We start from the raw sequence: 14,823 nt of genomic DNA on the forward strand, positions 1-14,823 counted from the left end.
TTATAAGGCTGCGTTGAGACAATGACTTATCAGAGATCGAAACCCAGCTCAGTTAACCCCTACCATTGTGTCAATGAGTTGTCATAAGGATTCAGCAAATGTACATTATCCCATTGGCGTTGGAAGACACAATGTAAGTCACCTAATTTATGTCCCTCTAACTGCCCTGAATGCCTCTGCTGATCCTACAGCTATTGTATGCAGTAATCATGTGCCTATGAACCAGAGTTAAACTGTTAGCACTGAGGCGGTGTGCCCTAGTAGGAAGTCCACTGTGTGCAGCTCACCCTGCACTAACATAAATAACATGAGAATATCTACTTCTGCTAAGCTTCCCAGTAAAGAAATGGAAAACTATCAAGCATTCCAGAAAAGTGCTAAAAATAGCCCACGTTAACATATGTAGCTTAAGAAACAAGATTCATAAAATCAGTCATCTGCTAGTACAGATGACATTTATATTCTGACAATCTCTATATTCTGAAACTCACTTAGATAATACCTTTGATGATGCAGTGGTAGCAATACGTGGTTATAACACCTACAGAAAACACAAAAATGCCAAAGGTGGAGTTTCCATTTATTTTCAGAACCACATTCCTTTAAAGCTTAGAGAGGATCTCATGTTAAACACCGTTGAAGTAATATGGCTACAGGTTAATTTGCCTCAAGTACCGGTCTGAAGTGAGCTCCATCGGGGCAGTCCCATTTTTCTCTTATATACTGCTTATATGTGCATGATTTACATTATTCATTAATTCATCATTAACTTATGCATGTGACTGACCAATACCTCACGAGACTTCTTCTATCCAAGGAGAGACCTTGAAACTGAAAAATTTCTTTCCGTTCTCAAAACAGTGTTCTGAGCGTCCTGCTAAATTGCTTATGCTTATAGTGAGGATTCCTCCCAGGCATCAATCAGTCATTTGCATGAACCCAGTTGAATTAGTTATTAGAAAAGCACAAACGTAACATTTTTCCTTCACAGTATTACTTTACTTAACATAGTGATCAGTGTTATCACTTTACTTACCAAAGTTGGTGATTTGTTTGCATGTTCATTACGTGCCCATTGCTCTATATTATTGAAGATTCCTACTAGACAGGAATACAGTAAGCTATCTTACAGCAGGCTGTCTTGTGATGTTGCATAGCCTATGTGTTGATGCTGTATGTAGCATAGGTTTCATTAAAGCGTGTTGTTGCTGTCACTTTGCTATCCTAGCCGGTGGAGGGATAGGCTACACTGGTATCATAGCCACTGTGTAAACCGTGCCTGATGCGCTCTATGCCTGGTTACCCTTGGGACCATGTCTGCTCTCGTCCAATCAGCGCCGGGCTGGTGAGGCAGCCAGCGCCCCTGTGGAGAGCAGCTTGAGTACTGTATGGTGACTCAGCTGAAAAGGAGGCTAGCTGACTTGGTGCATCACCACGGAGAGTGTAGCTTAAGAATGCTAATTTTCTCACAGTCGACTGTAAATGGTCCGAGTATCTCTACAAGGTTATATTTTAGTTTTATCTAGCTGAAGTGGTTATCTTTTGTACAGTTTCTGAACCTGATTTTCTGTGTTCCCCCCCAGTACTAATATACACTAGGCATGTAATCCATCTAGTCTATATGTTATCACCTAGTAGGAGAATTTACTATTTTAGGTACCAAGGTGCTCCGTTGAACTTGGAGTCCACAGCACAACACACCCTTGTGTTTTCCCACCATCCTATACCGCACACATTCATTATTCCTTTGTTGCTCATGCAGGCCATGGAGGAACTTAAGGAGAATACTAAGAGGTATCCGTTGGTGCGGGCTGCATCCGAGGAGAGCTCCAGTGAGCTGAGCAGCTCTCCGTTCCCAGGAGACACCATGCCCTGGAACCTCTCCAAACACCACCAGATCAAACGCTCCAAGTCTACCTCCGGAGACGTGCATGTGCTGGACTCGGCGGAGAGGGCCGTTCTCCGTATCGCAGGTAAGCTTGGACTAAAAGAGCGTGGGACGCACACACAGAGGACTGAGTCAGAAATAATGTGTTCTTAATTGACCTGCCTGGTAAAACACACACACACACACACACACACACACACACACACACACACACACACACAGATCATTAAATCAGATACACTATACTACGCCGCACATCGCACACTTTTAGACAAGAGCAGAGGACTGATACATTCATCTTAACAGGTGCTCTCATCAATGTTCTCTAAGTGTTTCATACAGCCTGTGACTCAGTAATGACATTGCCATTGCATTGCTAATGAGGCTTTAGGAGCTAAGCTATTATGGTAACAACTCTAAGTTTCCCGTTTGATTTCCAAAGGGTGTATTAGGCTGTCAGAGCTCGTCTCTGTCAATCTCAGGGCTCTCCTTCCTTGGCTCCAACTTCGAGTCTACTATATGACACTGTGACTTCAAAATAAGTGCACTATATAGGAAATAGGGTGCCATTTGGGACACAGTCTGTGTCTGGCCACTGCTATTGTGGTGTGATTTATGTTGCTGTGTCAGCACTGACTCTCAGATTCTCTCTTTGGAATAAACCGTATTGATTTGATTGTGGGGTGGGTTGGAGTCATTAGACTGCAGTAGCATTGTGACTGGATATTATCATTGGTCAGCACAACAAGAGTTGGAAGATGCAGTTTGGAGATCAAATTGGTTTCTTTATGTTCACTCAGCTGCACGGCGGCAGGTAGCCTAGTTACAGTGTTGGGCAGTTGTGCCCTTAAGCAAGGCACTTAACCACAATTTCTCCAAGGACACTAGTTAATTGGCTGACTCTGGCTGTGACCCACATTTTACTAACTGTATCAAACATTTATTTAAAAGCTATTATCTATTCTAATCTGCTTAGTTATGTCTGTTTAATTATAACTTGCTGCTAGTTCTGTCCTGTACTGGGATGGGTGTTACAAGTAGGCTCTCTTGGCTAACACCCTGTGGCTCTTATTGAGTAGTGCAGCATGGTGGTCTCCCTGCAGTGAAGAGTGTCAGGGAATTATTCTTCACAGCTATGGCTTGGATAAGGATCTATATGGCTGTTGAATATTTATATTCTGTGTGATAGAGGGAAATATGGTTTCGATTGACCAATGTCAATGTGTAGGCTAAAGAAGTGGGCTGAGAGTAATTGATAACATAGTACATACAGAAGTAGACTAAACACCCAGACAGATGCTCATTGAAATTAAATGGTATGACCAGGGCATCTAAACATAAAAAAAAAAAAATGTTTTACCTTTTTTTAACCAGGTAGGCTAGTTGAGAACAAGTTCTCATTTACAACTGCGACCTGGCCAAGATAAAGCAAAGCAGTGTGACACAAACAACAGCACAGAGTTACACATGGAATAAACAAACATAGTCATTAATACAATAGAAAAAGTCTATATACAATGTGTGCAAATGAGGTAGGATAAGGGAGGTAGGCAATAAATAGGACATAGTGGCAAAATAATTACAATTTAGCAATTAAACACTGGAATGATAGATGAGTGTGCAAGTAGAGATACTGGGGTGGAAAGGAGCAAAATAAATAACAGAATGGTGATGAGGTAGTTGGATGAGCTATTTACAGATGGGCTATGTACAGGTGCAGTAATCTCTGAGCTGCTCTGAAAGCTGGTGCTTAAAGTTAGTGAGGGAGATATGAGTCTCCAGCTTCAGTGATTTTTGCAGTTCGTTCCAGTCATTGGCAGCAGAGAGCTGGAAGGAAAGGCGGCCAAAGGAGGAATTGGCTTTGGGGGTGACCAGTGAAATATACCTACTGGAGCGTGCTACGGGAGGGTGCTACTATTGTGACCAGTGAGCTGAGATAAGGCGGGTCTTTACCTAGCAAAGACTTATAGATAACCTGGAGCCAGTGGGTTTGGCGACGAATATGAAGCAAGTGCCAGCCAACGAGAGCATACAGGTCGCAGTGGTGGGTAGTAAATGTGGCTTTGGTGACAAAACAGATGGCACTGTGATAGACTGCATCCAATTTGCTGAGTAGAGTGAGGCTATTTTGTAAATTACATCGCCGAAGTCGAGAAGTGGTAGCATAGTCAGTTTTACGAGGGTATGTTTGGCAGCATGAGTGAAGAATGCTGCCAAACATAAGATGCATTTAGATAAAAGAGGTGGTTATATGACTCACAGGTTTGCAGTCACAATAGTACTGGTCTCGTACATCAGCTGTGTGTCTGACAAGCTAGGCCACAGCAACCTTAACCCACAACAACTGGAGACGGGACTGTTTGTTATCCCTCTGCTTTTATAGCTGCCGGCCATACAGGCAAATTCATTTGCACGTAGTAGCACTGTATACAAAAGGCTGTTGTGCAAAGACTGCAGAATAGTCTCCATTTACTGGTAGTGGATAGCTTTCTCAAGTTATATTTAGCAGAACCACTTTGTTACGCGTATGTTTTGTTGAGGGTGTCGTGTGGTAGCCTACTTTCCCACAGACATTTCACTGACCTCTGACCCTAGTGGAGCAGGCCTCTTCGATTGACCTCTACATGTCAGAAGTTACTGTAGATGGTTTGGGCTAGTTAAACCAGTTCCTTTTTACGCAAGCCATCGGCAGTCTGTTATATCTCAAATGCTTCACTTTCCAGTTATGCCTGGAATACCAGGCATTTGACCCTGGGGAAATTTACAAGGTTTTGGGAGGTGTCTTTGGTGCCAGTGTAGACAATTATTACCCATTTCCCAACTATGCAGACTTATCTGCATAAATGACACTCCTGGTGGTGTGTGACCTTAGTCAGTGATTAATGATAAGGACACATTAAACACTAACCCTTCCTTCTGGAGTGATGTGACAGAGGACAGGTTCACTGGACAGATGTTTCCTGTTGCAAGCATTATGATAAGCCTATGAGAGGAATGCAATGTTAGTGTTAGTGTGGTACCATGGTATCCCATGTCCAAAACACCATCCAGAGTCTTCGCTGAAGAGAGAACTAGTTTAACACTAAGGGGTGGTTTCCCAGACACAGATTAAGCCTAGTCCTGAACTAAAAAGCTAGCTCAGTGGACAATCTCCGTCGGAAAATAATTTTTAGTCAGTACTAGGCCACGGATAGAAGAAGGAGACAGATATCTCACAGAATGTATAAGTCTGAAGCATCCGTTTTAGAACTTCTCACCACCCGACTATGGTGAGGAGAGGACGTTCAGTGGTGGGAAGTGGGAGAAGATGGCGCTGGATAAAACTTAGACTTGACCCTTTTGTCAAAGTTTCTAAAAATGTTGTTAAGAAGGAGTGCAAGGGCGAATTGAGTATTGTGCACTTCACATAGTAGGCGTTCCCAAACGGAAATGTGCAAATACATGCTATAATGCGCCAATAGGATCTCGCTGGCGCATGCTTGGATCTGCCCACCTCCTTGCTTATTCTGCCCACCGCCTTGCTTATTATGGAGACTGCCCCTATACCTTCAGAGGAGGCATTGCCAAAGAGGTAATTGCCTAGGTTTGTGTACACTACAGTATATGATAGAGAGAATCCTTATTTTGGTGTTTTTCTCAAACATTCTCATAGAAAGCTTGGAGTTAAAAACTTCAGTCAACATGCTGTTAATGTACTGACATATAAAACATGATTTACTGAAGGCCATGACTCGCTCCTCTGAACATTCTGATGTCCAATGAATTATTCATCACACGTTTCAAATAGTTATTTTGACCCTACTAAAAGCACCCCTGTGCTACACGTGAATGAGTAGCTGAGGGATTCCACTAGAAAGTGGTATAAACAAGTAACCATACATCAGAACCTGCAATGTGAAGTAGTTTCACACAAGTCAAACCTTCTATGTCCTAAATGGCATCCCTGCATAGTGCACTCATTTTAACCAGGGCTAAAAAAATAAATGCACTTTATAGGGAATAGGGTGTCATTTAGGATGTAGCCCTTCTCTCTGTGCCCACTGGGTCTTAGACAATCAAGACGTCATAATGTCCACCGTACTGTGTGCAGGAAAAGACATAATAGGGAATCCCAGACACACTGTACATAGGTGCAGTGAGGGGGGATTCTGCTGTGCTTACAGAGGCTGCTGACCCATGCAATGCTCACTGATGCCACAAGAGGACAGTAGCCAAAGCTAAAGTATCTCTAGTATGATTTGTTTGATCTCTGTTCAAGATGTTATGCGTCAAAGTGGCTTCAGGTCTCAAAGAAGCGCTGATACCCAGATAGGCATGATTTGGGGTCGTTTTACCGTGCTCTGTGCCAACCTAACTCGGCTGTAATCTTAAAAATACGTTTCAGGACGGCAACTTCAGCTGTACTACTACTTTAGACTAGATTTACAGTTAATTGAGCAATAAGGCCCAAGGGTGTGTGGTATATGGCCAATATACTGTACCACGGCAGGGGGCTGTTCTCAGGCAAAACGCAGCACATAGTGCCTGGATACAGCCCTTAGCCATGGTATATTAGCCATATACCACAAACCTCTGAGTTGCCTTATTGCTGTTACATGTATAAACTGATTACCAATGTAATTAGAACAAAAAACAAGTCATTTTGCGTCATACCCATAGTATATTATCTGATATACAGTACAACGGCTTTCAGCCAATCAGCATCCGGGACCCCAACTACCTTGTTTAGAGCATATATAGCCTTGGAAACAACATTCCCTTCATTTGCTGTGTGGGGACCATGTCTAGGTAATGAAAGCCAAGCAAAAACCTGAGAAAAGTATGTAAGTGTAAAGCTTTTCCTTTCTATAAGCATTTAACCTTCTAGGAAAGACAGATCAGCCGGATGTATGACAGAGGCTGTAAAAAAAAGCGTGTCGTCACTGAACAGATCCGAAAGAATACGTGGCCACAATCGACGAACACCGAGGACAGTGTCCATCTTGAATATTTACTTTGATCCTCCTGCCTTCTTTGAATGTTTTGAGATAAGACAGTAGAACTACTGTGTTCGTTAGGCAATGTAGTTGCTGAGGCATGGGATGGTTGGCTGCCTGGCAGCAGTCAGTCAGTCACGGGAGCCCAAGGCAGGCACTCTAACAAAGGGAGAATCTTCTTCCTCTGAGGTCATAATGACCTTGGTTATCTGGGCGAGGCTACGTGTCCTTCAACTAGTTACCGTGCTATGCACTAGGTTAGTGAATCATAATGTAGAACTATTTTCACATGCCAGACATGGTAAATATTTTTGCAATTTAGTACATTTCGGGCAGTTGATCTTGTTGACTAGTTTTGAACTTGGCGAAGGCTTCCTCTCCTAATCACTCTGCTGAATGACGTCTGTCAGGATGCAGATCCCCGTTGCATCCATATGTGTTTACATACCCTTCACTATAATGACGTTTTAAGAACACACATGCACACGTGCGTGGTCGCACACACTTACACACACACGCAAATACACAATGCAAACGTACACACACACAAGCACCTTGAAGAAGAAGAATGTTCTGTCAGTGCAGTGCCATCATGTTTCCAATTCCTCCCGTAATAGGGTCACTCTAGTACTTTTCCTCCTATTTCGCTCTCTCTCTTCCTGACGGAGAGAACTCTGACAAGCGCAGTTTCCTGTCAGGGAGGTTCCATTGATGATGCAACATGTCTTGGCATCCACAGTGGCTCTTTTTAGTTGTGATGTACTTGCACAGATTTCTAGAGTCTTTCTGTTTACTGTCAAGATCAGGTTTGCACTTTGCATTGGATTTTCCAGCAGGCTAAAAGTCACAGAAAAGGGGAAAGAAACAAACATTTGCCAATAAAATGGCGATTTTTAAGTTCATTAGCTCTTCACGCACATAGACAAAACATGTATTGTTTTTGCATGTCATGTGAATCATTTGTAACTGAGCTGTAGCATGCAGTCATGTTGTTTGTTGAAAATGCAGTTTATGTTTTGTATCTCTCCGTTGTATTATGGTGCCGCTTCAGTTGCGGCTGAAATTCTGAAATCCAATATCCTTCTGGGGACTTTTCTGAAATGGACAGCATATTGTCATTTATCTCTGGTATACTACAGCTACAAGTCGTATCAGGGCTATCCTCTTCTGAAGAGGTGTGGCTCTCTGGCATCAGCCTTTATATGTAATCTGTTGTCATCCAGTTCTGGGAAAGTGTGGTGTAGAGTGCTGGGTGTTAAAGCTATGTGTGGATGGGAAGTTGTGATCCATCTGATACCCCTGGTGTGTTCTCTGTTTCCCCTCTGTTAGAGGAACTTGTGTAGCCCCATGTAGCTTAGTCACTTGTTTCTCGTTGAGGTAGCTGTGTGAGTGTCTGTATGGGAGGGGTGGGGGGTTTGACCGACTCTGATTGTGTGGGAGATCTCAGTGTCTGCCTCTGTGCCTTTAAGAGGAGGGCCTGTTGTGTGTGTTGGTATTTCTCAAGCAGAGAGAGGAGGGGAGTGGTGGTGCTAGTGGTCTGGAATCAAATCCACTGCTTTAAAGGGAATAGCCTACATTTTACATTTTAGTCGTTTAGCAGACGCTCTTATCCATAGCAATTAGGCTTTAGCGCCTTGTTCAATATCACAGCCTAGTCGTCTCAGGGATTCGAACCAGCGCCCTTTTGGTTACTGGGCCAACACTCTTAACCACTAGGCTACATGCCGCCCCACTGAGAGAGTGCGCGTGAGAGAAGGAAAAGGGGGACCAGCAGATACCACTGTACTTCTGAAAAGTTACTCGACAGCAGTTGGGGGAAAAAGAGAAGGATCAGAGGAACGAGAGAGGAGAGAGGGTGACCTGACCCTACTACAGTGGCAGCCAGGGCCATGTCCATGTATGATCCAGCCAGCCGGCCAGCCCATGCAGAGGAGCAGAACTATGTTCAGGCGTATGAGAACGTCAGGGAGAAATATAAAGGTAAAGACCCCCTCTAATGTCCCTGAGTGGCTGGTACAGCGCTAATGACGTGAATTGTAATCACTTCTGTATGTCAGGGTATGTGAGGTACAGGGTTGTTGGGAAGGGGGCGTGTGTGTGGGCAACTCGGGTAGCTGACTGGCGTTAAGTGGTTCCATATTGATTTGCACAGATGTGGTCTATTTCAGGGCTGCTCGCAGTGCAATGGGAAACTGCACCTACTGTATTGTTCCTCATCAGAATAGTGGGAAGCTGTTCTACCACAAGTGTGCTGTCAACGTCAATAGTGGTACATTAAGATTCAGCCATTGCAAGTATTTTGTTATTTATACTCTTGTAACATCATTGATCACAATGTATCAGAAGGTAGGCTATACAATGCCCTGTACAGTAGGCCTTCAGCCACCCGAGCCACGGCCTGTTCACCCCGCTGCCATCTAGAAGGCGGAGACAGTACAGGTGCATCAAAGGGACCGAGAGACTGAAAAACTGCTTCTACATCCAGGCCATCAGACAGTTAAATAGTCACCATTAGCCGGCCTGTGCCCAGTATCCCGGCCCTGAACTTTAGACACTGTTACTAGCCGGCTACCACCCCGTACTCAATCCTTCCACCTCAGAGACTACTGCCATATGTGATTGAACACTGGTCACTTTAATAATGTTTACATACTGTTTTACCCACTTCATATGTATATGCACCTTATTCTAGTCAAAGCTTATCCTCTCAGGCTCTGTTAGGTTGGATGGGGAGTGTCGCTGCACAGCTATTTTCAGGTCTCTCCAGAGATGTTCGATTGGGTTCAAGTCCGGGCTCTGGCTGGGCCACTCAAGGACATTCAGAGACTTGTCCCGAAGCCACTCCTGTGTTGTCTTGGCTGTGTGTTTAGGGTCATTGTCCTGTTGGAAGATGAACCTTCACCAGTCTGAGGTCCTGAGCGCTCTGGAGCATGTTTTCATCAAGGATCTCGTTGTATGGCCTCCCGGGTGGCGCAGTGGTCTAGAGCACTGCATCGCAGTGCTATGCTGCGCCACCAGAGTCTGGGTTCGCGCCCAGGCTCTGTCGCAGCCGGCCGCGACCGGGAGGTCCGTGGGGCGACGCACAATTGGCTTAGCGTCGTCCGGGTTAGGGAGGGTTTGGCCGGTAGGGATATCCTTGTCTCATCGCGCTCCAGCGACTCCTGTGGCGGGCCGGGCGCAGTGCGCGCTAACCGAGGGGGCGGGTGCACGGTGTTTCCTCCGACACATTGGTGCGGCTGGCTTCCGGGTTGGAGGCGCGCTGTGTTAAGAAGCAGTGCGGCTAGGTTGGGTTGTGCTTCGGAGGACGCATGACTTTCGACCTTCGTCTCTCCCGAGCCCGTACGGGAGTTGTAGCGATGAGACAAGATAGTAATTACTAGCGATTGGATACCACAAAAATTGGGGAGAAAAGGGGATAAAATTTAAAAAAAAAAATAAAAAAAAAAAGGATCTCGTTGTACTTTGCTCTGTTAATCTTTCCTTCATTCCTGACTATTCTCCCAGTCCCTGCTGCTGAAAAACATCCCCCCATATATATTTATATTCCTGACTCTGACCTTGCTCGTTGTAATATTTCTTAATTCCTTTCTTTTGAATTTAACATGTATTGTTAGGTATTACTGCACTGTTGGTGCTAGGAACATAAACATTTCGCTACACTCACAATAGCATCTTCAAAATATGTGTACCCGACCGATACAATTTGATTTGATCCTTTGTGTCCGGTGAATGGAAAGATGAGTAAGAGGGGTTGATGTTTCTCCCTTCTCGGACCTGCCAAACTGTCCACCGGGGTTGGGGTCAATTCCATTAAAATTCCTGAAGTACACTGTTAGCAGTTGATGAGTTTTCTTCAATAACACAGACCCCAAAGCAAATCGGGGGGAGGAAAATAGGTTTATTCAAAGAGATCAAATCATACAGGGAGGTAGATGGTAGATGTTCATGCTCCCCTGTCCTCAGTGATTCTCTCCCGTGATTCTCTCCCGTGATTCTCTCCCGTGATTCTCTCCCTCCCCAGAACAAAGGGACAGGATGTAGTTTTATAACCCAGCCCTAGCCTGTGGTTGACCAATTAGAATTCCTTGCAATAAAACTGGGCCAATGGCCAAATAACAAGTACCCTATTTCAGATTCAATGTATAAACAATTTGGACCAATGAGAACCTACCTTGTAGCTATGAGTCCCAGACTGAAATTCCTCCCATGTCTCTGACCCATTGACATTAATCCCCTATTACAGGAAAAAAACTATTTCCATTGATCATTAGTAATCTATTGACCTCTCGTCCTCTGCATTATGTATTTATCTTCTAAATATTCTTACAACACTGAAACTCCAATTCTCTTCAATGAGGAACATTTGGAATTGGAATTTGGTTTACTTTCTGAATTGACTGGAATTCAATCAATCAAATGTATTTATAAAGCCTGTTTTACATTAGTAGATGTCATAAAGTGCTATACAGAAACTCTGCCTAAAACCCCAAATAGCAAACAATGCAGATGTAGAAGCATGGTGGCAAGGAAAAACTCCCTAGAAAGGCAGGAACCTAGGAAGAAACCTAAAGAGGAACCAGGCTCTGAGGGGTGGCCAGTCCTCTTCTGGCTGTGCCGGGGGGAGATACTAAGAGTACATGGCAATTTAAGGCCAGATTGTTCTTCAAGATGTTCAAACGTTCATAGATGACCTGCAAGGTCAACAGGTCAGTACCTCAAGAGTAACTGTCAGTTGGCTTTTTATAGCTGAGCATTCAGAGGTCGAGACAGCAGGTGCGGGAGAGAGAGAGAGAAAGAGACGAAAACAGCAGGTCCGGGACAAGGTAGCACGTCCGGTGAATAGGTCAGGGTTCCCTAGCCACAGGCAGAACAGTTGAAACTGGAGCAGCAGCACGACCAGGTGGACTGGGGACAGCCAGGAGTCATCTTTGGGGTTTTAGGCTGGGTTTCTGTACAGCACTTTTGAGATATCAGCTGATGGAAGAAGGGCTATATAAATACATTTGATTTGATGATTTGATCAGGCCAGGTAGTCCTGAGGCATGATCCTAGGTCTCAGGTCCTCCGGGAGGAGAGGGAGAGAAGGAGAGAGGGAGAATTAAAGGGAGCATAATTCAATTCACACATGACACCAGATAAGACAGGAGAATTACACCAGATATAACAGGCTGACCCTATCGCCCCTGCACATAGACTATTGCAGCATAGATACTGGAGACTGAGACAATTTAAATGGAGTTGTTCCCAACTCGACTGTCCAATGCATCAAATCACCTGGGAAAGACTAAAATCCACATTGTTTGCTCCGTGTCTGACTGCGATGTATTCCAGATTGCATTATAATAAATCATATGTGCCACTGCAAAGTTCCCACAGTTACTATTCTAAGCATGTCTATTTCAATAATCCATTTCAGTGACGTGCTTTCAGTAAGTCAGTAAGAGAATATGTTGTTGCTCCTCCAGTGCTTTCATGTTGATTAAATCTCTCAATATACCATCAATTACATAGCCCATAACTTTGGCAATGTTGTTCACACTTGCATCTCCATAACTTAGAAAAAAGTTAAAGTGAAACCTACATGCATCCCATCCCTCCTGCGGTGTATGATTCATATCCTCCCCTGCTTCATCCCAATGTTGGGGATGAAAGTGATTTCTAAAAATACAGGCCCAATTTGTTATCCCAGAGAAAGAGAAGTTCAGTCCACCAGAAAGAGTTGTACAATGCCTTGGCTGGGTTTCTCTCCATCTCAGGTGGCATAGTTACCAAACTTTACTGTATATGAAATGAGAGTATGGATACGTCCCGTATGTCACCCTATTCCCTTTATAGTGCACTACTTTTGAGGAAGTAGATGAATTCACTTTTGGGGAATATGGAGCCATTTGGGACACACCCTATCTGCTTTATTAGGAGTGCTGAGCTATGCCTTTATAGACCTTTTAAAAGTGTATACAAAGGCTGTGTGTATACAAAAGTGTGTACAAAGTGTATACAAGAGCCAATGTGTGGGGCCAGTGTGTGACATTGGGATACACATTTCAAAATGGTTTGAAGTTCAAATAAAAAGGATTTTCATGCAGTTCCACATGTATACTTAGAGGAATGCAAGTGAATATATGCAAGTTTGTCCATATCTCCACCTATACAACAACATAGGCCTAGGACTATACATCCTTTAAAGAGGGTTCATACAGACATTGGCACGTCAAATTCAAGGGATTTCAATGTTATACAATGGTATAATTCATATAATTGTACATATAGAGCCCCCCCATATAGAACCCCCCCCCCCCCCCACCTCTCCCAAAAAGCATGCAAAGTGTCAAAAAGTAGGCCATTACCACTTTAAGAATAATGCATTTTTTAGGCCTTGCACATGCATTGAGATTAAAATTATTATTACATTATAGAATATATGTGGACATTGCCTGACGAAATAGATTGGATTCATGGCGATTTTTCTGTAGTCTGTGACCGACACAGGCACACATAATAAATCCATAAACAGCGGTAGCATTAATCTCACCATTGGAATCTCACCATCGCTGTTTTTATAATGAGGTATCAAAAATAAAATCACTGATAATTATAAGAGACAGTGGCGACCAGTCATTCAGGGCAGGTGCGGTCTAGCTCAGTGTTTTCTGTGGTGGTGGTGGTGGGGCAGCCAGCGGAAAATACGGAGCGTAGGGGTTGGTAATGTTCTCTAGTCGCGCCGTGATTGGTTCAGTGTTCGGTCACTCATGGGACACTACATCACCACAAATGTATGGGGAGAGCTCAAAAATTCAAGCCCCTTGGGTGCTGCCATAGAGTTACATTAGAAGTGCCCATCCAAGAATGCTCAAGGTCATTGGCTTCTGTTTTGAGGAGAATACAGTGCCACGGACACGGCCCGCTACCAAAGACTGTGGGCTCTTCTTCTCTGTGACCGACATGAGTAAGACATTTAAACGTGTTAACCCTCGCAAGGCTGCCGGCCCAGACGGCATCCCTAGTCCTCAGAGCATGCGCAGACCAGCTGGCTAGTGTGTTTACGGACATATTCAATCTCTCCCTATCCCAGTCTGCTGTCCCCACATGCTTCAAGATGGCCATCATTGTTCCTGTAACCAAGAAGGCAAAAGTAACTGAACTAAATGTAGCATTCACTTCTTTCATCATGAAGTGCTTTGACAGTGTAGGATCATAGCACCTCCACCTTACCTGTCACCCTAGACGCACTTCAATTTTCTTACCGCCCCAATAGTTCCACAGACGATGCAATCGCCATCACACTGCACACTGCCCAAGGAATACCTATGTAAGAATGCTGTTCATTGTCTACAGCTCAGCATTCAACACCATAGTACCCTCCAAGCTCATCATTAAGCTTGAGGCCCTGGGTCTCAACCCCGCCCTGTGCAACTGGGTCCTGGACCTCCTGATAGGCCGCCCCCAGGTGGTGAAGGTAGGAAACAACATCTCCACTTCGCTGATCCTCAACACTAGGGCCCCACAAGGAAGCGTGCTCAGCCCCCTTCTGTACTCCCTGTTCACCCATGACTGCGTGGCCATGCGCACCTCCAACTCAGTCATCAAATTTGCAGATGACCCAACAGTAGTGAGCTTGATGACTTAAAAAAATTATCTATATATTTTACCCCTTTTTCTCACCAATTTCGTGGTATCCAATTGGTAGTTACAGCCTTGTCTCATCACTGCAACTCCCGTACGGACGAGGGAGAGAGAAAGGTCGAGAGCCGTGCATCCACTGAAACACAATCCAACCAAGCAAACTTCTTCTTGACACAATGCCCACTTAACCCTGAAGCCAGCCGCACCAATGTGTCGGAGGAAACACCGTGCACCCGGCAACCGTGTCAGCGTGCACTGCACCTGGCCCACCACAGGAGTCGCTAGTGCGCGATTGGACAAAGACATCCCTGCCGGCCAACCCTCCCCTAACCCGGA

At 44.5% G+C, this 14,823-nt stretch overlaps 1 protein-coding gene across 5 annotated transcripts in view; it reads left to right on the forward strand.

The window, feature by feature from the left end:
- The window catches only part of LOC139554258 (plectin-like), a 192,924-nt gene that overhangs the window by 20,573 nt on the left and 157,528 nt on the right, over positions 1-14,823 (forward strand). For 4 of the 5 annotated variants that reach the window (XM_071367000.1, XM_071367001.1, XM_071367002.1 and 1 more), the window contains exon 2: positions 1,763-1,973. In XM_071367000.1, the coding sequence (XP_071223101.1) occupies positions 1,766-1,973 (208 nt within the window). In that variant the 5' untranslated portion in view covers positions 1,763-1,765. Of the gene's footprint in view, positions 1-1,762; positions 1,974-8,398; positions 8,845-14,823 lie in introns of those variants that run through there. The other variant, XM_071367009.1, reaches the window with a different exon arrangement.

This window comes from Salvelinus alpinus, chromosome 26, assembly GCF_045679555.1.
Source record: "Salvelinus alpinus chromosome 26, SLU_Salpinus.1, whole genome shotgun sequence".
NCBI lineage: Eukaryota > Metazoa > Chordata > Actinopteri > Salmoniformes > Salmonidae > Salvelinus > Salvelinus alpinus.